The 23,151-nt window shown below is 38.4% G+C and overlaps 1 protein-coding gene and 1 long non-coding RNA gene across 3 annotated transcripts in view; one reads left to right on the top strand and one right to left on the bottom strand.

The window, feature by feature from the left end:
• Nucleotides 1–23,151, bottom strand: part of SPON1 (spondin 1) — a 353,087-nt gene that overhangs the window by 162,749 nt on the left and 167,187 nt on the right. For both annotated transcript variants that reach the window (XM_049890475.1, XM_049890474.1), the window contains exon 5: nt 22,501–22,623. In XM_049890475.1, the coding sequence (XP_049746432.1) occupies nt 22,501–22,623 (123 nt within the window). The remainder of the gene's footprint in view (nt 1–22,500; nt 22,624–23,151) is intronic.
• Nucleotides 22,567–23,151, top strand: part of LOC126079464 (uncharacterized) — a 79,852-nt gene continuing 79,267 nt past the window's right edge. The window contains exon 1 of the long non-coding RNA XR_007518215.1: nt 22,567–22,723. This is a non-coding gene — a long non-coding RNA (uncharacterized LOC126079464). The remainder of the gene's footprint in view (nt 22,724–23,151) is intronic.

The raw sequence follows: 23,151 nt of genomic DNA, 5'->3' as shown, positions 1-23,151 counted from the left end.
AACTGCCTGTTTTTTGGTTAGCAGCCATAGCTCTTAATCACTATGACACCAGGGTTTCAACTTAATATAACCCAGTACCCAGTGCCGTCGAGTCGATTCCGACTCGTAGCGACCCTATAGGACAGCGTAGAACTGCCCCGTAGAGTTCCAACTTAATATAAGCATGTCTTATTTAAGAAAGAATGCTCAAGAAAAAACAGTTTGTGGACTCCCAGAAATAGGACGGGGTCAGAGGCTATGAACCTTCCGATTTCAAGTTCCATTAAAATGCCAGTAAATAATCTGAAGCAAAGATTTCATAAAAAGCAGCCATAATAATCACATGAAACCCAAGGAAGAATGAGCAAAAGATGATTTTGAACTATTAAAAATGTTTTGCAGTATGAGAGAAGAGAGATTCATTACGAGCCTGGGTGTGGGGTGGAGTGTGGGTAGATGAGTGTGGAATCAATAAACCCTGAAATGAAATGACAAGCGAAACAAAATTTAGAGAACAGTCGCCATCTATTCTTTAAATGTGGAAGAAAGACATTATACTTATTTAAGAAGAGCTGATTACGGGAAGAGAGTGTAGGAAGGAGTATACAATGATAATATAGGTAAAATGTGGAATCTGATGCTATAGAAAACCAAAGAAAAAATGAACCAGGGGAAAATATGCACAGCATAGAAAGGCAGAGATATGAAAAGAATGCAAAAGAAGATGAATTTGGAAAATGAACACTCTGGGGACACCACCCAGGGACTCCTCTAGGAGAGATAGGAGTTCCCATAGAGAAAGAAGGAAGAAATGGAGCACACTACTTGGTACACAATAGATACTCGGAATAGATTTGTGGAATAAATTAAAAAACAGCAAAGAGTGACAAATCAAGGATTAAAAAAAAAAAAGATCAACTAGAAGAAAAATATCCCCACAAATATAATAGCTGATGGTGTAAATAGAGTCCTATTTAGGATCCCACTTAAAATAACTGAGATTACATGCATCATCAAATGTTTTATTTTAACTACAAGAGAAAAAGGAAACATTCTGCAAGGAGCTAGGTTACAGATTTCATGTAAGGGATAGAAGTGATAAGTGAATAAGTACTGTGCTTTTACAGATAGTTCCCAGCTTATGACGACGGATCCAAGTTATGAGAAACCACACTGTTTATTTGCACATCTTATCATTAGTAATATGTACTACATACAATGTTGTAGCTCAAAGTTTGCTGATGTTATCATCCTCAGATGTTCACTCGAAGGTGTTCAATGTTATGATTTACTGTTCAAAACACTGTTGGATAGGAGGTTATGAAAACTAAAAAAAAAAAGGTATCTGACTTATATCAGAACCAATTTATGACAGTCATCAGAAGGGAACCCTGTCTCAAGTCGGGGACTACCTGTATTTTTTTTTTTCATTGTAATGGAAAGCCATGTAAAATATTTTGTCCTTGAAAACATCTGTATACTTAGGGTTTTTATCCAATTGTGTTATCCAAATGCAAAGACTTTTCATAGATTTTCAAAGCCTTATGAAATTTAATGACCCCCCTAATTAGGACAAGCATTGGCTTCAAAAAAAAAAAAACTTCAAAAACACATCTGACCTTAAAAGACAGACCTGAAAAGATGAGACTGTTAAAAATAGTAAGAATTTCTGAGTCAGTAAGTATCTCCAGAAGAGATAAGTAAATAAGAGCAATAACAGGGAAAAATTGTGATGGGAGTTGGGAATTAGGCAAATTGTTAGAATAAAATTAGATTAAATAAATAAATTGAGCAGGAAGAATGGAAGCAGAAAGAGTTAAGAAAATGAAACCAGAAAATTTCCCCATAAAAGTGAATCGAAAGATACTATATAAAATAGAGATAATTTTTAAAAATTTTAAATTGACAGCTAATTGAATTAAAAAAAAAAGATAGTCGCTATCAGGAGCTAAAAATAAGCAAAAACAATAACAGTGTCTATATATATATTTTATATATTACCAAAGAAAGTCTAGAAAAAAATAAAACAAATTAAATCTAAAAATTGAGAAGTAAAAAATAGAATGGCAGAACAAGTTGAACAGGAATGAGGTTAAAATAAGTGTAAGTTTAAACAATCATATGGGAAGCAAAAAATAAAAATAATTTTTTCAGTTGGATAATCTACTAGGAAATCTTTAAAAAGGCTTGTAGTTGTGTGCCATTGACTTGATTCCAACTCATAGTAACTCATTGGGACAGAATACAGCTGACCCACGTGGTTTCCCAGGCTGAAATCATTATGGAAGCAGGTTGCCAGGTCTTTTCTCCCACAAAGCAGCTGGTGCTTTTGAACCTCCAACCTTTTGCCTAACAGCTGAGCACTTCAACCATTGCGCCTCAGGGCTCCTTTAAAAAGGTTTAAAGAACAGAAAAAAAAAAAGAACTGATTGCTTTTGAGTCGATTCTGACTCATAGTGACCCTACGGGACAGAGTAGAACTGCTCCATAGAGTTTCCAAGAAGCATGGCGGATTTGAACTGCCAGCCTTTGGTTAGCAGCCAAACTCTTAACCACTGTGCCAACCAAACCCAAAAAAACCAAACCCAGTGCTGTCAAGTCGATTCGACTCACAGTGACCCTATAGGACAGAGTAGAACTGCCCCATAGAGTTTCCAAGGAGTGCCTGGCAGGTCTGAACTGCCGACCCTTTGGCTAACAGCCGTAGCACTTAGCCACTAGGCCACCAGAGTTTCCAACAGGGCTCCTTAAAAAGCTTAGAAGTCTAAAATATTAAAAAATAAATTCAAGAAACGCTAAAAAAAAATTAAAGTGACAAGAAAAAAATCAAACAACCAAACCTGCTGCTGTCGAGTCACTGCCGACTCACAGCGACCCTATAGGACAGTAGAACTGCCTCATATGGTTTCTAAGGAGCATGTTGTGGATTCAAACTGCCGACATTTTGGTTAGCAGCCGCAGGTAGAATTTCAGGCAAGGTAGAGTTAAAGGCAAAAGTTGTTGAACCAAGTTAATTATGTTATCATAAAAGTCAGAATTAATAATGACAGCATAATGATACTACGTTTATAGGGCCCAAAGAACATAGCAACAAATACAGAGAACATTGTTAAGAATCAGAGAAATTAGTGAATACACAAGTTTAGAATAAGGTGTTAATACCCGATTATCAGAATATGATAAATCAATAGAAAAATGATAGAGCCTGAAAAACACCATAATACAGCAAAATGGGTAAATATTGCCAAGAATTAAAGGGATTGAACAAAAACATATGTATTTCTGAGAGTCCTCTGAAAGTTATTGCTGGTCCCCAGTGATATGATAATTTAGCATAAACTCCTCATTCCTCTAAATTTCATCCTGGGAAACTTCAGCAGCAGAGAGACGCACAGGTCCAAGGAACCAAACGCAGTGGAAATCAAAGGCTGTCCTGACCTGCTGAGTAGGCATGGGGTGGAGGTAGGCTGAGAGTGAAGGAGACCTGACTGGTCGGTGAGATGATGGATGGAGGAGTGTTACAGTTCTTCAATTTCCCCTACCAGACATGCCAAAGGAGGGTCATTGCCTGTTGTACAATCCAGAAGCCTGCAGGTCCAGGCCAACCACATTCCTGCTCCCACCCAGAGTAATATTAGAGCAGGAAAAAAAAAAAAAATCCTCTTTGAGGGAGGTGAGGATGCTGGGAGACCAGTCATCCTTGGGTATATATTGCTCCATCCCTTTCCTCTCCAAACATGCAAGGCTGGAGATTAGAACCTAAGAAGACCACTTCCTCTTATTCCTACCTTGTTCTAAGAATGTCAGGATGAATCTCTAACTGGAGAAGTTACCTAGTAAAATGGAAGCAAATGGAAGAGTTTATAGCAGTAAGTGATACCTGGGGCTCTTGGCCATGGGGCTTATCCCCTCCCCTTTCCTTAAACACAATAGAAAAGACACCAACTAGGACTTGGCCCTTCCTCAATACACTTTACCAGGCCTAACAGTTATATCAGAGCCCTGGTAGCACAGTGGCTAAAGAGCTTGGCTGCTAACCAAAAGATCGGCAGTTCGGATCCACCAGCCACTCCTTTGAAACTCAATGGGGCAGTTCTACTCTGTCCTATGCTATGAGTCAGAATCGACTCAACAGCAGCAGATAACAGTTATATGACTGGAGAAACATAAGACCACCTGCCATAATAACTAGATATCAAACAATATGACCATCTGCCACAATATCTAGATATAAAACAATACAAACAGTAAAAGAGAAAGCAAATGGACACTTAAGTGGTTTTATTGCAATAGATGGACCAAAAATTTAACATAAGCAAAATACGTATCCTTGGAGACATAAGGGAGGATATCAGCAATAGGGAGCAAGAATAAGAAGTAAAGAAAAAGAACTGCATGTAAATTAGGTGTTAAAAAATATTTATAATACCTGTGGTATTCCTGCCAAAGATGTATAACCTGTACCTAATCATGAAAAACATCAGGCAGCTACAGACTGAGAGACAGTCTACAAAATAGCTGCCTGGTACTCTTCAAAAACGTTAATGTCAGGAAAGTCAAGGAAAGACTACTGTTCCAGATTAAAGGATATTAGCCCATAAACCCGCCACCATTAAGTTGACTCCGACTCGTGGCAACCTTATAGGACAGTAGAACTGCCCAATAGAGTTTCCAAGGATGGGCTGGTGGTTCAAACTGCTGACATTTTGGTTAGCAGCTGAGCTCTTAACCGCTTGCCACCAAGCCATAAAAAATAAATGTAATGTGTGACCTGAACTGGATCCTGGATCAGCATTTTTTTTTTTTTTTTTATTTTGCTACAGATCTGTGCTGTCCAGTATGGTAACCACTAGCCACATGTGACTACTGAATACTTGATTTGTGGCTAGACTGACTAAGATGTGCTATAAATATAAAATACACACTGGATTTTAAAGACTTAGTGTGAAAAAAATGTAAAGCATCTCAATAATAAAATTTCATATTAGTTACATGTTTAAATGATACTGAATTTTGGATATATTGGGTTGAATAAAATGCATAATTAAAATGAATTTCACCTATTTCTTCTTACTTTCTTTTAAAAGTGACTATTAGAACACGTAAAATTACATATGTAGCTCATATTTGTGGCTTGCATTATATTTCTATTGTACATATTGTTACAGAGAACATTAGTGGTAGAATAAGTGTAATATGAATAAAGTATATAGATTAGATAATAGTATTTTGTCAACATTAATAATAAGTGAACTATACTTTTGTAAGAAAATGTCCATATTCTGAGAAAATATACACTGGAGCATTTAGAGGTAAAAGGACAGGCACCGTGTATGCTATTTATTCTCAAAAGTTCAGAAAAAAATAATATGTATATATACATATGGAGAGAGAATAATACAGCAAGTGTGGTAAAATGTTGGAAATGGGTAATCTGGGTGAAAGATAATAAAGAGTTCTGTTTACTATTCTTGAAACTTTCTTTAAATTTTAAATTATTTCAAAATAAAGGTTACAAAACACACATACATACACCCCACGGTGGTTGAAATAAAGAGCACAGTAGTTGGGATATAAATCAGAATGGTTAGTGCTGAATGAAGAAAGAAGGAGTGATCTGATGAATAAAAATTGAAGAACTCCCACAGAAGGCTGAAGGAAGGTATAAGGAAATAGAATATATAAAATGAAACCTAAATAACATGGTGGAGTGGATTAGGAGTGTCAACACTGAGATAATTGGAGGCTCAGAAGGAGAAGAAAAAAAAAGGAGAGGTTACATTAAAAGAAAAGTAAATTTCCCAGAATTAAAGGAAGAGGAAAGGCTCATGTTTAAAAGACTCATAGAATAGAAAATTATTTTTTAAAAAGAAAAAATCTCCACCAAGTCACTTTAATAGTGAAGATTAAGAACATGAAAGGTATAGTGAAAGAAAAAAAAATAATTTTTTTTTTTTTTGAAAAGCAGAAAGAAAGAGGATATCTCCTAGAAAGTAACAAAAATTATATTGGCATTAGATTGCTAAACAGCTGAATATAAAAATACAATTAAATAATGTTTTCTAGACTGAAAGAAAATACTTTTGAGCCTAGAACTTATATCCAGCCATATGCCATTTAAATGTGAAAGCGTAAAAAAAATATTCTCATGCATATAAGGTCTCAGGGGGTGTGCCTCACAAAGGCCCACTATGACAACACTTTTGGAGGAAATATTCAAATAAGAGAAATATATCTAGGAGTATGCTAAACAGCAATGGGTGATCAAAAATTTAGTGAAGTTTATGGTTGTATAAGAAAGCAAAAACTAAAAAGAAAAGAAAACAAAGATCCATTATAATCCAGAACTATAAATCTAGAAAATATTAATATACAGGGTGTATTTGGGTAAAATGATGATAGAGACCAAAGAAATATGAAGAAATATTTGCCTTGTTCAGAGGAAGATATAAATATTAAAATATTTGAGAAATCAAGAGATAAACATAGGTGTGTGCCTTAAGTTAAAGGAAAGCACCATAAGAACAACAAAATGAATCAAATACCTTTTAAAGCAGCAGAAGAAAATTTAATTAGGCAAGAGAAAGAAAAAAAAGCAGCTAAAAAAAAGAAAGTATAGTTAGAAAATATAAAATAAGATGGCAGAAAAAATATAACAATAATCACAGTAAATGTGAATGGGCCAAACTCATCAATTAAAATTCAGAGACTTTCAGGCTGGATTAAAAAATAATATACAACAATATGTTACCTACAAGAGACAAACTTAAAGCAAAAGGAAAACAAAATATTGAAAATGAAAGAATGGAAAATCTATAACAACCAAATTTAACCCAAAATAAAGCTGTGGTAGCAATCTTAATATTTGAAAATGCAGAATTTATGAGGAAAATGTCTTAAGTGGCCAAGGTTATACACCTTGATAGAGGTTTGGGCTATACAAGTGTATGCATTTGTCAAAACTCATTGAATGATACACTTAAGATCTCAGTTTTTCACTGTATATAAATCTTACTTCAATGAAAGGAAAAAGAACTGTAAGCAATTATTGAGCTCTAGTTAAAAAACAACAGCGTTTATCTATGGCAGTAATAAGCTAATTAGGCAATATGGTAGAAAATAATACATTACTAAATGTAGCAAGCAATTCAAACTATGGCGTATCTTGGAAGACAGAAAAAATACATATGATGTTTATGGAGAAAAATTTTTAAATATATTAAATTTTTAAAAATCTGAAACAATGGAGACATTATATACTCTTTTTTTAAAATAATTTTTATTGAGCTTTAAGTGAACGTTTAAAAATCAAGTCAGTCTGTCACATATAAGCTTATATACACCTTACTCCATACTCCCACTTACTCTCCCCCTAATGAGTCAGCCCGCTCCCTCCTTCCAGTCTCTCCTTTCATGACAATTTTGCCAGTTTCTAACCCTCTCTACCCTCCTATCTCCCCTCCAGACAGGAGATGCCAACACAGTCTCAAGTGTCCACCTGATACAAGTAGCTCACTCATCAGCATCTCTCTCCAACCCATTGTCCAGTCCCTTCCATGTCTGATGAGTTGTCTATGGGAATGGTTCCTGTCCTGGGCCAACAGAAGGTTTGGGGACCATGACCACTGGGATTCCTCTAGTCTCAGTCAGACCATTAAGTATGGTCTTTTTATGAGAATTTGGGGTCTGCATCCCACTGATCTCCTGCTCCCTCAGGGGTTCTCTGTTGTGCTCCCTGTCAGGGCAGTCATCGGTTGTGCCCGGGCACCATCTAGTTCTTCTGGTCTCAGGATGAGGTAAGTCTCTGGTTCATGGGGCCCTTTCTGTCTCCTGGGCTCATAGTTACCGTGTGACCTTGGTGTTCTTCATTCTCCTTTGATCCAGGTGGTTGAGACCAATTGATGCATCTTAGATGGCCGCTTGTTAGCATTTAAGACCCCAGACGCCACCCTTCAAAGTGGGATGCAGAATGTTTTCCTAATAGAATTATTTTGCCAATTGACTTAGAAGTCCCCTTAAACCATGGTCCCCAAAGCCCCGCCCTTGCTCCACTGATCTTTGAAGCATTCAGTTTATCCCGGAAACTTCTTTGCTTTTGGTCCAGTCCAGTTGAGCTGACCTTCTGTGCATTGAGTATTGTCCTTCCCTTCACCTAAAGTAGTTCTTATCTACTAACTAATCAGTAAAAAACCCTCTCCCACCCTCCCTCCCTCCCCCCCTCGTAACCACAAAAGTATGTGTTCTTCTCAGTTTATAGTATTTCTCAAGATCTTATAATAGTGGTCTTATACAATATTTGTCCTTTTGCCTCTGACTAATTTCACTCAGCATAATGCCTTCCAGGTTCCTCCATGTTATGAAATGTTTCACAGATTCGTCACTGTTCTTTATCGATGCGTAGTATTCCACTGCGTGAATATATCACAATTTATTTAACCATTCATCCGTTGATGGACATCTTGGTTGCTTCCAGCTTTTTGCTATTGTAAACAGAGCTGCAATAAACATGGGTGTGCATATATCTGTTTGTGTAAAGGCTCTTATTTCTCTAGGGTATATTCCGAGGAGTGGGATTTCTGGGTTGTATGGTAGTTCTATTTCTAACTTTTTAAGAAAACTCCAGATAGATTTCCAAAGTGGTTGTACCACTTGACATTCCCACCAGCAGTGTATAAGAGTTCCAATCTCTCTGCAGCCTCTCCAACATTTATTATTTTGTGTTTTTTGGATTAATGTCAGCCTTGTAGGAGTGAGATGGAATCTCATCGTAGTTTTAATTTGCATTTCTCTAATGGCTAATGATCGGGAGCATTTTCTCATGTATCTGTTAGCTGCCTGAATATCTTCTTTAGTGAAGTGAGTGTTCATATCCTTTGCCCACTTTTTGATTGAGTTGTTTGTCTTTTTGTGGTTGAGCTTTAACAGAATCATATAGATTTTAGAGATCAGGCGCTGGTCGGAGATGTTATAGCTGAAAATTCTTTCCCAGTCTGTAGGTGGTCTTTTTACTCTTTTGGTGAAGTCTTTAGATGAGCATAGGTGTTTGATTTTTAGGAGCTCCCAGTTATCTGGTTTCTCTTCGTCATTTGTGGTAATGTTTTGTATTCTGTTTATGCCTTGTATTAGGGCTCCTAATGTTGTTCCTATTTTTTCTTTCATGATCTTTATCGTTTTAGTCTTTATGTTTAGGTCTTTGATCCACTTGGAGTTAGTTTTTGTGCATGGTGTGAGGTATGGGTCCTGTTTCATTTTTTTGCAAATGGATATCCAGTTATGCCAGCACCATTTGTTAAAAAGACTATCTTTTCCCCAATTAACTGACACTGGGCCTTTGTCAAATATCAGCTGCTCCTATGTGGATGGATTTATATCTGGGTTCTCAATTTTGTTCCATTGGTCTATGTGCCTGTTGTTGTACCAGTACTAGGCTGTTTTGACTACTGCGGCTGTAGACATTATATACTCTTGAATGAGATGATTTAATCTTATAAAGACACCAATTTTCTCCATATTTATTTATTAATTTAATGCAATTCTAAATAAAATAGCAGCTAGATTTTTTATTTTAGGAACTCAGTGGGCTTTGAAAAAGAAGTGTAAAACAGCAAAAGGTACTTGCCCTAACAGATAATAAGACATACTTCTAAGAAAAGTAGTATAGATATATTTTAAGACATCCCCTAAAAGTAGTATTACAATTAATATCTATAATAATAAAAAATAATAGTGTATTGGTGTAAGAACAGACAAGATGAAATTAATTTATGCCCAGCAGATCAAAAAACTTAGAAAGCTGAGTAATATCAAGTATTGTCAGGGATGTGGAGAATAGGAACCTATATACTTTCTGATGATTATGCTAAAATGTTTGTTTTCTGTTGTTCACTACAAGGACTTGGAGAGGAATCTGGAGTACTTAGTCAAAATAAATCTATATAACCCCTACAACTTGTTGCCGTCGAGTATATTCTGACTCATAGCGACCCTATGGGACAGAGTAGAACTGCCCCACAGGGTTTCCAAGGAGCAGCTGGTGGATTCGAACTGCCAACCTTTTGGTGAGCAGCTGAGCTGTTAATCACTGCACCACCAGAGCTCCACATAATCCCAATGATGTAACAATTCCTTTCCTAGATAAATAGGTCAAGGAAAGAATTATCTATTGCACAAAAATCTCCACACTGTCAATAAAAGTACATGGAGATGTGTTCGCCACAGCATTTTTGAGAAGTGGGGAGCCGGAAACCCCGGTGGCATAGTGGTTAAGTGCTACAGCTGCTAACCAAAAGGTCAGCAGCTTGAACAACTATGAGTTGGAATCGATTCAACAGCAATGGATTTTTGGTTTTAGTTTGGGGAGTTGGAAGCCTATGTGTGCATCGCTGGGGATGCATACTAAGGACTAATATGTACAGTTAGAAGAAATGAACTAGATGTATCCACAGCAACATAGGTAGGTCTTAAAAAAAAAATAATGCCACATGAAAAAACAAGAAACAGAATGAAAATTTTAGCACAATAGCACTTGGGTAAAATACATAAAAACAAAATATACAAGACATATTGAACTAGAACAAGTAAAAATAAAGAAATCCACATCAAGAATGGGGCAGGAAGATGAATGGGAGTAGGGAATGGGATAAATGTAATGAAACAAAAAGCAAACAAAGCCAGTGGGGCCTTACGTGAACCAATGATGCTAGTGTGCACTGAAGTGACAAGTATGAGTAACATACCCCTTGCATCCTGAGGCGGTGTAAGAAAAAAAAGAACATTTTCTAAAGTAAACATATACACGGCTATTAAAAAAAAAAAAACCATGTTAGTAATTACAAAAAGGCAGAAATGATATATAACACATTCTCCTACCAAAACAAAATTAAGAACAAAAATATAAACCCAAAGTTCCTGACCATATGGAAATTTAAAAATACCCTGCTAATTAACAAGTATGTCAAGAAGACAAAGTGCACAAAAGCAGACTATTAAGAAAATAATGAAAATGAGAACTACATATTAAAATCCCTAGGAGGGGCTCAGAGCTCTACTAAGAAGAAATTCACAGTGTTTAGTGCATTTATTATTAACAAAAATAAAACGGGAAAATCAGCATACTAAGTAAACAATATAAAAATTCACCAGAGGAACAAAAGGACTACCCTAAAGAAATAGGAGGAGAAAATAGTATACATAAAAGCAGATATATGTAAATTAGGAAAAACAAGTATTATTTAATAAAACTAAAAAAAATTATTAGATAAAACCAACACAGATGTATTCAGTCAAGAAATAAAGGAAAATTATCTTACTGTACTTTATAGTTGCATGGTATAACTATAAAAATCGGGATAAAACGGATGATTTCAAAGGAAAGAAAATTCTAAAACCAACACAAAAGAAAGTCTGAATACATCAATAAATGATGAAGAAATTCGGAGAGAACTTGAGAGTGAGGATGAGGGGAAGGTACTCAGTGTTTTTGGTAATTCTTCTAAAGTATAAATCACCAATAGAAAAGGGTAGGTAATAACTAACGAATTTATTCCTCAAAGCTAATATGGTCTTGAAGAGGCATTGGTAGTTCAGTGGTATAATTCTTACCTTCCATGTGAGAGACCAGGGTTCTGTTCTCGGTCAACGTACCTCATGCATAGCCAAAACAAAACAAAAAAAACACAACCAAAAGAGTTGCTGCTGAATTGACTCCAACTCATGATGATCCCATGTGTGCAGAGTAGAACTGTGCTCCACAGGGTTTTCAAGGCTGCGACCTTTTGGAAGAAGATAGCCAGGTTTTTTTTTTTCTGAGGAGTCTCTGGATGGATTTAACTGCCAATCTTTCAGTTAGTAGCCAAGCACTTAACTGTTTGCATCACTCAGTAACTGGTGGGTCAGAATAGAAGCGCTGGAAAAAATCCAGTGCAAAATACCTGGAAGTGCTGGCAAAAGTGTGAAAAATCTCCAGGAGTCTAAGGAAGGAAGGGAACCAATACCTGAGCCATAAGCTTGGACTGATACTGAGGCTGCCCTAGGACTTAGGTGTCAAAGACCACATGGAGACTGAAGACAAGGCCTTGTGTGCACTTGGGGAAAGAGATTAGAATACAGTCCCCCTTAGAGCCAGGGCCCGTGAAGGGCCAAACTTTCAAGGAAAAGATGAAGCCAGGAGAAACCCAGGTAGCACATGGATACGAGAGTTTTTCCATCTCAGCCTGGACTCTGGGCTGAACTAAAAAGGTCTCCCTTGAGAATTTATAGCCACAGGTTTGGAGTTTGACATTGCCCCATTGTCTTATAACTTTCATATTGCCCCAGAGAGGTTTGATGTCATTTATTCTTGATCCTTTGTGTGTGCCTGTTTTCCTGGATGCGTGTAGGATGGTCCCTAGCCCAATCATTCTAAAATTTCATGACGGTATGCCCTTTTCACTCATCGTGCTGGGTATTGACCTTCTTTGAATTCCTGAGGCATTTCCTGTATTCTATACAGTGAATTGGCTTGGTCCTTATGCACTGCCTCCTACGCAGGCCCATAGGATTCAACTTTCCTTGCTCTGCTATGACAGTTGCCACTTGTCCATCTGTTTTCTGTCTCCCCAAATTATGGTGATATCTCTTTGGTGTGGCCTTCTTTCATCTTCTGTTTGTGGGTTTATCACTTATTTATTTATTTATTTAGTGCTATCTTTGTGGGATTTGGGGCAGGATCTGAGATTAATGTGTGTGTTCAACCCAGCATATTTAACTGAAAGACTGATTATTGACTTTGCTTCTCCACTCGCCACCCATAAACTAGTGAATTGTTGTCATATGACTTCCCCCACAGAGGTAGAGAGAAGGCAGGAGGGGAACGAGGAAGAAGAGAGTTAATCCTTCCTCTTTTGCCCCTTCTTTCACTGAGACTGTGTGTCATGACACATGCGTTTTTGTGCAAATACTATTTACATAGTGCTGTAGTCTCAGCCTGGTGGTGGCAGCAGTGTCCCCCTGTCCTATATCAGTATGGTGGTGGCAATGCTAGGAAGCTCTGATGGGCAGAATGACTCAGTTTGAGGAAGGATTTCCCAATAATGGAGGGAAGGAGTGGGATTATTCCTGTTGAATGTCTAATTTTGTTTCTGAAATTAAATTGCAAGAAGAGGCCTTCAGTCCACATGGGGCTCATCACTGTTCTAGGCATCGGGCTAAGAAAATCTACAAATGGTTTTATTCACAAATGGAAAGAGACTGAGCAAGCTAAACAATCTAAAGCTAACAATTCTTTCAAAGGTAATTTTGGGATTTAATGCCATTCCACTTAAAATTCTGACAGGATTCCTTACAGAACTTGATGAAATGATGTCAAAATCATTTGTAAAAATAGAAAGAAAATAGTACGGAAGAACATTTTAAAAAGAAAGCGCACCTCCATTTCTAGGCCAGAAATCTGGTTGTCAGCTTTGATGCTTCTCATTCTCACTCTTCTCATCTAATCTGTGATAGAATTTATCTCTAAAAGATATCTCAAATCCTTCCTTTATCTCCATCATTGCTTCCACCACCTTAGTCCAAGCCACCACTATAGCCCACTAAATTATTGCAATATCCTCCTAACACATGTCCCCACCTACCTCCAGCCCTGCCCATTCTGCCCTCCACTCAACAGTCACATATGGTCCCATCACTCCTCTGGCCCAACCTCTTCAGTGGCTTTTCATAGCTCATCTTCCTTCACTTTCCTCCTTGTTCACTTTGTCAATCACTTCTCATCCGTTCATTCACTCATTCAACAATATTTACTGAGAGCTTTCAATGTACCAGATGATGAGCTAGGCCCTGGGAGATAATGGATAAAACCAGGCTTGATTACTGCCAACACCCTTGTGGTTTTAAACCACATCAATAAACATGAAAAAGAACTCATCTGTGTCAGTAATTAAACCAATGCAAATTTAAAACAATAAGATCAATTTTTATAACCATCGAATTGGCAAAACCAAAACAGTTAAATCGAATGCTGATGGGGTTAGTAGAAACAGATTCATTTATTCACTATTGGTAACATGAATCAGTGCAAATGTTTTGGAGGAGAACCTAGCTAGAGGTCTCAAGAGCCAAAAAAAAGTTCATATCTTTTGACCTAAAAGTCTTACTCCTGGGAAATCATTTCAAGAGAATAATTCAAAGGAAGAGGGAGGGATGGAGGAAGGCTTTACGTACGAAGTATTTTTATTGCAGTACTTACTATGTTAGGAAAAGATTTGATATGACCTAAATTTTCAATAAAAGAACAGTTAAATAAATTGTTTAAAGCAAGCTGATATAATATTATGAAATAATTTTTAAATTGTGACAATGGAAACAAAATCAGATGGAAAAAGTAGGACACAACGTGTTCAAATGTGACGCAGAAACTCCATATATGGATGAAGTTTGTGTTGACTATGAAGAAATGAAAATAAGTGCCAAGTTAGAGTGGTGGTCTTTCATATGATTAGGTTTAGTACGTTTGAAAATTAGTAACCCCATAGACACGATGGCTGAATTTCATTGAAAAATGAATTTGGATTATGTAGACTATACTTCCCAATGACCATTTTTATATTTTAAGCTATGTATTGTCCAGTGGAAAAAAAATTGGCTTCTTGGAAAAAAAAAATCATTTGTCAACATACATTTGTTTAATGGTATTAGAACTGGTGATATATCAAAAACGGGGGAAGTTACGTAGTTTCCATTGTCAAGGCAAATTAAAGAGTCTCTCCAGTGTAGCAGCATTTGTCAAAAACACAGGAGCTGTATCCAGAGCTAGAAGTAAAGAGACTTAGCGTGTGTTAGGCAAGTCCCAATTCCCTGGCAAGGCCTGGGCATGTTTCTAACCCCCAGGAGATCCCTATGTGGTAACACTGCCAGGTCACCATGTTCCTGTGAAGTAGCTACTTCTGGGCCACCTTTGGACACTACAGACTCACAGTGCCTAGGATGGACCTGGGGGAGCATAGACTTCTAATACTGTAGGGGTTCAGGAACTCCGTTTAGACTCAGCAAACCCTGTTCTTCTCTAACTTCTAAGTTAGGAACTCTGCAGAGTAGCCTTTGTATAACCCGTTGCCCTCGAGTCACTTTCGACTCATAGTGGCTCTACAGGAGAGAGCAGAACTGCCCCATAGGGCTTCCAAGGCTGCACATCTTTATAGAAGCAGACTGCTACACTTTTCTCCTGAGGAGTGGCTGGTGGGTTCAAATTGCCAGACTTTTGGTTAGCAGCCTATCGCTTTAACCACTGCGCCACTAGGGCTCCTGGCAGTCTTTGCATAGTGGGCAAAACTGCCCAGCATGGCATAGAATTTATTATGATCTGAGTCCATGTTAGTACAGTAGGCCTTATTAAAAAATGCTCTGCACATAGATATTTAATTTTATTGCAGAGAAGACTGCCTCATGGCAGCCTCCAAAGGAAGGCGAAGGGGAATCAGGAAATCTGATTTTAGTTTTGGTTCTGACTCTCTGATGACATGCTCTGAACAAGCAACTCCTCTGAGCTCTGAGGTTTTTTTTTCACTTATAAAAATAAGGGGATAAAGCATTTTAAAAAAGCTTTAAAATGGACTTGCTACTCAAGTGGTAGTGTTTCGAAATAATTTCACTATTTCCAGATGGCCTGCAGAGATTTTTTTAGGTTTACAGAGCAAACACATTTCTCATTAAACAATATGCATATTGTTTTGTGACATTGGTTGTCAACCCACCACATGTCAACACTCTCCCCATCTCAACCTGGGGTTCCCCATTACCAGCTTTTCTGTCTCCTCCTGCCTTCTTGTTCTTGCCCCTGGGCTAAAGTGCCCATGTAGTCTTGTTTTGTTTCACAGGCCTGTCTAATCTTTGGCTGAAGGGTGAACCTCAGGAGTGACTTCATTACTGAGTTAAAAGGGTGTCTAGGGGCCATATTCTCAGGGTTTCTCCAGTCTCTGTCAAACCAACAAGTCTGGCGTTTTTTTGTGAGTTAGAGTTTTGCTCTACGTTTTTCTCCAGCTCTGTCTGGGACCGTCTATTGTGATCCCTGTCAGGGCAGTTGGTGGTGGTAGGCGGGCACCATCTAGTTGTGCCGGATTCAGTCTGCTGGAGGCTGTGGTATTTGTGGTTCATTAGTCCTTTGCACTGGTCTTTTCCTTGTGCCTTGGTCTTCTTCTTTCTCCCTTGCTCTGGACCAGGTGAGACCAGTGGAGCATCTTAGATGGTCGTTCACAAGCTTTTAACACCCCAGATGCTACTCACCAAAGTAGAATGTAGAACATTTTCTTTATAAACTATGTTATGCCAATTAAGCTAGATGTTCCCCAAGACCATGGTCCCCAGAGCCCTTAGCCCAGAAATTTGGTCCCTTAGGGAGTGAGTTGGGATGTGTCTATGGAGCTTCCATGACCCTGCCTTGGACAAGTTGTGCTGGCTTTCTCAGTATTGCATGCTGTCTTACCCTTCACCAAAGTTACCACTTATCTATTGTCTATTTAGTGTTTTTCCTTCCCACTCCTCTCCTCCCTCGTAATCATCAAAGATTGTTTCTTTCTGTGTGTAAATGTTTTCATGAGTTTTTATAGTAGTGGTCTCATATGATATTTGTCCTTTTGTGCTTGATTTATTTCACTCAGCATAACGACCTCTGGATTCATTCTCGGTGTGAGATGCTTTGCAGATTCACCATTGTTCTTTATCATTGTATATATGTACCATAGTTTGTTTTATCCATTCATCTGTTGATGGGCATCTAGGTTGTTTCCATCTTTTTGCTATTGTGAACAATGCTGCAATGAACATGGGTGTACATATGTCTATTTCTTTGATGACTTTTATTTCTCTAGGATATATTCCTAGGAGTGGGATTGCTGGATGATATGACATTTCTATTTCTAGCTTTTTAAGGAAGTGCCATATCATTTTCCAAAATGGTTGTACCATTTTGCATTCCCACCAGCAGTGTGTAAGAGTTCCAATCTCCTGGCCAGCAGAGATTTATGGTTTTATAATAGAGGGAGAATACCAGAGGTCACTTAGGCTATCCCCCTGCCCCCCTCTTACGTTGCCATACCTACCCCATTCTTCAGAGAGGGGTATGCAGAGAGTGTCTGTACTGTAATGGAGGTGTTATGGATTGAATTGTGCCACCCAAATTTTTTGTTGAAGTCTTAACCCCTGAAACTGTAAATATGACCCTGTTTGGAAATAGGGATTTTCTTGTGTTATGTTGATGTGGTCATACCAGAGTAGAGTGGCTCCTAAAAGAGCAGAAAAGACACAGAGATACACTCATGAGACAAAAAAGATGCCAAGGAATGCTAAGAAATGCCATAGAACTCCTGGGGCTACTGATGAGGAAGGACCCTCCCTAGAATTAAGGCCCTGATTTGGACTTTTGGCCGCCAAAACTGAGAGACAGTACATTTCTGTTTTTAAAGCCACCCACTTGTGGTAGTTTTTGTTATGGCAGCACTAGGTAACAAATACAAGAGAGAACTCCAGGAAATGAATTTGGAGCAATCCATTTTGTATAATGGTTGCGAAGAGCCACTTGCACACGTGGCACACCAGAAGAAATGCCTGAAGCACATGGGTGTTGCCCGGTCCTCCACGCAGAGCCCAATGTGAATTTGCAAGGTCAAGCTACCTAAAATGAGCTGATGGACAGATACCTTTGCTTGCCATCTGACCCTAGCATAGAGCTGCTCAAAGCATGGTCCACAGGCTCCTGGCATCCTCACAGGGGGTCTGTGAGGGCAGGACTATTTTCATAATAATATTATTATTTGCCTTATTCAGTGTGTTGAATTTACACTGATGGTGCAAAAACCATGGTCAGTAAAACTGCAGTCATGAATCAGGGCAATGGCCCCAAACTATATTAGTAGTCAATGTATCCTTCACCACCATACACTTGTAGTAAACACCAACAAGAAGTACCAGTTTCTGTTAACAATGTCCTTAGTGAAGCAACAAAAATTATTGATTTTATTAAATCTCTACCTGTATGTACACATCCTTTTATTATTCTCTGTGAATAATTGAGAAATATGCATAAAGTACTTCTGCTACATGTGGAAGTACAGTGATTGTCTTGAAGAAAAGCACTGGTGTAATTGTTTGAGGTACGAGCTGGACTAGCCACTTTTCTATTGTCACAAAACATATATATTTTTTTTTTTTTACAGTTCTTACCAAATTATGGTTCTTCAGACTTGGGAATCTGGTATACATTTTTTCAAAAATGAAGTGAACCTATCACTTCAAATAAAACAAGTGACAGTATTTGCTGGCAATGATACAATTTGAGCTTTCAAGCAAAAATTTGAATTTTGCAAGATTTGTATCCATTACCATGAACTTGACAGCTTTCCAGTACTTCAAGACTTTTCAGATTAGACTGTTGGTGATGTTCACAGATGAGATTTTTGACATTGTTCTGCAAACATCTCAACTTTTGAATGACTGGAGTAATTTAGTAAACCAATATTTTTCACATGACCAATGTATGATGTTACGAAATCATGCATTACTAAAAGAGCTATTCAAAGGGGATGACAAAACAATGTATTTTAATGTATAGAATACAAGTTCAATGATGTGGTTTCATATTCCACATTGCAACAAACTTAAGAAACTACCATTTGTAGAGTTTTGGTCTAGTATCAAAGAAGACTATTCACAATTATATGAAGAAAGTATTAAAATTCTCTTCCCTTTTCCAGCTACACATCTGTGTGAGATGAAATTTTCTTCACATACTTCACCCAAAATATATATATCAAAACAAACTGAATGCAGAAGCAAATATAGAAACTCAACTCTCTTCTATTAAGCCAGGCATTAAGCCAGATTTGCCAAAAGGCAAAACAATGACATGCTTTTCACTAAATTTCTTTTGTTTTGGACAACATAGTTATTTAAAAAAAAAAAATGTTATTTAAGTTAACATGTCATAAATTGAACTGTGTTCTCCCAAAAGACAAACATGACACCGTTAGGAAATGAGGCTTTGAAGACAGTATCAATTAAGTTTACATGAGGCCATACTGGAGAAGGGTGGGTCCTAATCTAATATCGATTTATAAAAAGTGTTGTCCTGATGGGAGAGAACAGAGACACATAGACATAGAGGGAAGGATGGCCATATGGACAGAGTTACGTTGCAGCTGCAGGCCAAGGAATGCCAGGGCTCTCAGAAGCCGGAAGAGATAAGGAAGAATCTTTCCCCTAGAACCTTTGAAGAGAGCATGGCTCTGCTGACACCGGAGTTTGGACTTTCAGCCTCTCAAACTACAGGAGAATACATTTTTGTTGTTTTAAGCCACCCGGTTTGTGAGACTTTGTTATGGCAGCACCAGGTAACTAATCCTCCTCTACCACCACCAGTTGCCATGGAGGCCCCAGGTATGCAGAGTAAAACTGTACTTCACAGGGTTCTCAGTGGTGGCTTTTTCAGAAGTAGATCACCAGGCCTTCCTGCCGAGGTGCCTCTGGGTAGACTCGAAACTCCCAACTTTTGGTCAGCAGCCAAGCATGTTAATCATTTGCGCCACCCAGGAGTCTACCTAGGTAACTAATACAACATGTAAAGGGTTTATTATTGTTAATTTGTTGTTGTTAGCTGCCGCTGAGTCGGGCGCTGATTCATGGTGACCCCATGCACAGCCAAACGAAACACTTCCTGATCCTGCACCATCCTCATGATTGGTTGTGGATAGGACTTCTATGATCCATAGCGTTTTCACTGGCTGATTTTCAGAAGTAGATTGTCAGGCCTTTCTTCCTAATTGTTAATTTATTATACTTTAATTATTAAGATTAATTAATAAAGAACATTTAAACAATTTCTCAGTTTTAATTTTTAATACGGTGAATATTGATAGATATAACTCATATTAATAAAAGGATATTGGAGTTCTCTATAATTTTGAAGCATGTAAACAGGTTCTGAAATCAAAAAGCTTGACAACTGCTGCTCTAAGATGCCTGAGGTGCTTTGGATGACTAATTAACTAAAGTGAGAGGGAATCAACATTTGCCAGTTTGCACTGTTGTCGGGAAACATCTCTGGACTTGATCACAAAGATTGGTATTCAAGGCAGAATCATTCCTGGAGAGGCAAATGGAAATTCATTACCTAAAAATGGTAGAAATACTCTTGAGAATATTGAACTTTCAAGGTCCTCATTGGACCCTCTCCATGGTCTTCCAAAGGGCTCTAGTTCCCTGAGTGAGTAAGTCCATCATTTTCCTTCCAAGGAAAGGCCTGACCTGCACTTTCCACTCAGTACTGGCCATTGTGACTAGATGTAGGCTAGAAATCTGCCTTCTGGGTCACAGCAAATGCCACTCAGAGTTCAATATTTAATAAACAGTATTGGGGAAGGTACCAAGCACTTCCAGGCACTAAGGATCAAAGATAAGCATGCCATGGTTTTTGTCCTGGATGTCTTCTCAGAAAGGCTCCTGAAGAAATAATTACAGGATGATGTGATAAATGCTACTCTGTACATAATAATAAACTTTTTTCCAACCAACAATTAGTACACAATCTGACCTAATAATGTAATATCTGACAATGGAATAATCCCAGAGGATCTGGAACAGATGTCTGCTATATTTATTAAGAAACTTCCAACAATTTCACAGAAATTCTGTCAGATTTGTACTTGATTTGGCCCAAAAGCCCAGGAACAATGGTTCTATACCTCTTTTTCTTTTTTAAATTCTGGGAAATGACAGTGGCAGAATAGAAAGAAACAAGAAGCTCTTTAGGATTACTAAAGATGAGTAATGGGCCCTTAAGTTTTTATTTCCTCTGGGTTAGTGGCCAAGAAGCACTGGGGAGATTTTTCCATCATACTTGTTCCAAGTGCATTCCCCTACCCCCACCCCCAGGCAGAGTCCAAGTTTGCTCATGCAGGTCTCCCACTCCAGCTGAAGTAGATCAGCCCCAATCCCATAGTAGGACGATTGAACAAGTAAGAGGCTTCTAAGATCCCAAGCTTTGACCACATGTGGGTAAAATTAAACAATAGGACTCTTGAGCTGCCAAGAAATGTTCGTGTCCCCTTTGGGTGGGCTATTTGGAAGCATTGCAGTCTGCTTTAGCCTGGGTATTCCCAGGCCCCAACCATGTGCCCTTCTCTCCCCTTTCCTTTGGGGCCTAACCCATATTCATCCCTGTCTTGATTCTCTTTCCTCAGCGCCATTCTTTTCTCGCAGCTGAGGCAACTTCAAAGTGAAATGAATAAGAAAAAACAAACAAACAAACAGAAAATGAACTGAAAAATACGCTCAGTGCCATGCTTGGACATGCTGCCACCCAGCTAGAGAGGCTGGGAGACATCAGGTCTTAAAGGCAACCCAGACCAATGCCAGAACAAGGAGCAGGACAAATCTGTATTTGAATCTTGGATCCATAACTTACATTTGATTATGTCATGACATTTTCCTGACCACCAGTGACCTTGTCCACAAAAAATGGGTTATTTTGAAAATTAAATAATGTAACCTACTCAAAAATGCTTGTCACACAGTAATTCCACTATTCGGTTGTAACTTTCACATCTTTTTGTATGATTATTTGAGTAGTTTGCCTCCCCACTAGGCTCCAGGTCACATGAGGACATGGGCTGTGTCTTTTTTGTTCAGTATTATATCTCTTAGTGGTGCAAATGGTTACTGAGCTTGGCTGCTAACTGAATGGCTGGAGGTTTGAGTCCACCAGAGGCACCTTGGAAGAAGAGCCTGGTGGTCTACTTTAGAAAAATCAGCCATTGAAAACCCTAAGGAGCACAGTTCTACTCTGACACACATGGGGTTACCATGAGTTGGAACTGACCCAATGGCAACTGATTTTTGTTTTGTTTTGTTTTAATTATATCTCCAGATCTTAGCATAGTGCCTGGCACATGTTAGGTCTTTACTAAGACACTTGTATGATGAGAAGGAATTAGTAGGATCCTGATTGAGGATCTATTCCAAAATAGCAAGTTTGGGGTCTGCTGAATGCTCTTATGGATTGGTATTGGCTATCAGGAAAATGGTGTTATAAAGCGTTCTAGAATCAGCAGGGAAAGGGTGTGCTGACTGATTGCCAACATCTGCCATGGGTGAGAACGTTGAGTATGTACTGACCTTGGTCTGTGGAGTCAAGAGCAGGCCCCTTTGCCAGCTATTTCCAGCACAAAGAGGCCTGTTGTGTAATTCATGGACAGGGCCTTTATAGGAGGGCTGAGGTTACCAAATGCCTGACAGGAAGATAAGCAGCATGAATTCAGGAACACTTTTTAAATCACAGATAAGAACATACTTAGAACAATGATATGCAAAGAAGCTAAAAGCATACCACTACTACGTTTGCCTGTCTCAATGAATTCACTTACTTGGAATGTGCATGCCATGAATCAGTTGGTAAGAGCAAACAGACCTGATATACTTGATCTAGTTTATCCCACAACCAGACAGCATTTTGCAATGGGCTTTTCCCCCAGCCCATAAAGTAAATACTTTACTCACGAGGGTAGTCCTTTGGGTGCGTCTTCTCAGACCAATTCCCATAAAATGTGAGTCTGTACTTAGCAGTTCCACAGGCACAGCAGTCTAAGATCGGTTTGTCAGTCACCCCGTCAAAGGTAGAGTCTGAAAGAGAGTCGCAAGAGTCACCGTGTTAGGTGGCAAATATGGGCCGTTTATAAGGCAGCGCCATCTTGGTCTCATCCTGAACCCTTGAGATAAGAAGGTATGTTGCAGTTTCTTTGGTTAATAAGACCTAGAACCTGATCAGTACTTGAGCTGTAAGGGATTTTGTATACCTCTGAGTATGGTAACTATGTTTCAGAAATTAAAAAAAAAAAATTAGAAGTTTCTAATAATCTGAGGAGATTTATGGGACCAATAGGGCAGAATATTTGATATGGAGACTATCTTGGAGTATCAGGGGTAAAATTTGACTCAATTATTCTTTCTGGGCCCTAGACTCCTCTATCCCTCCCACCATAGGATGTCTATATCAAATTTTAAGAGGAACGTGTACGTGTGTGTGTTTTCTCTAAGAAATACTCTCTGGGGCAAAACTGCCAGTACCAGAAGTAGCAACTTTGAAGGAAAGCAGTGATAACAAGTAGAGAGATATAAACGACTGAGGAAAATTTAAAAAGAAAGGTGTGC

Source organism: Elephas maximus, chromosome 7 (assembly GCF_024166365.1).
Source record: "Elephas maximus indicus isolate mEleMax1 chromosome 7, mEleMax1 primary haplotype, whole genome shotgun sequence".
Taxonomy (NCBI): domain Eukaryota; kingdom Metazoa; phylum Chordata; class Mammalia; order Proboscidea; family Elephantidae; genus Elephas; species Elephas maximus.
Note: the sequence above shows the minus strand (reverse complement) of the source record. Positions and strands in the feature narration are given on the sequence as shown.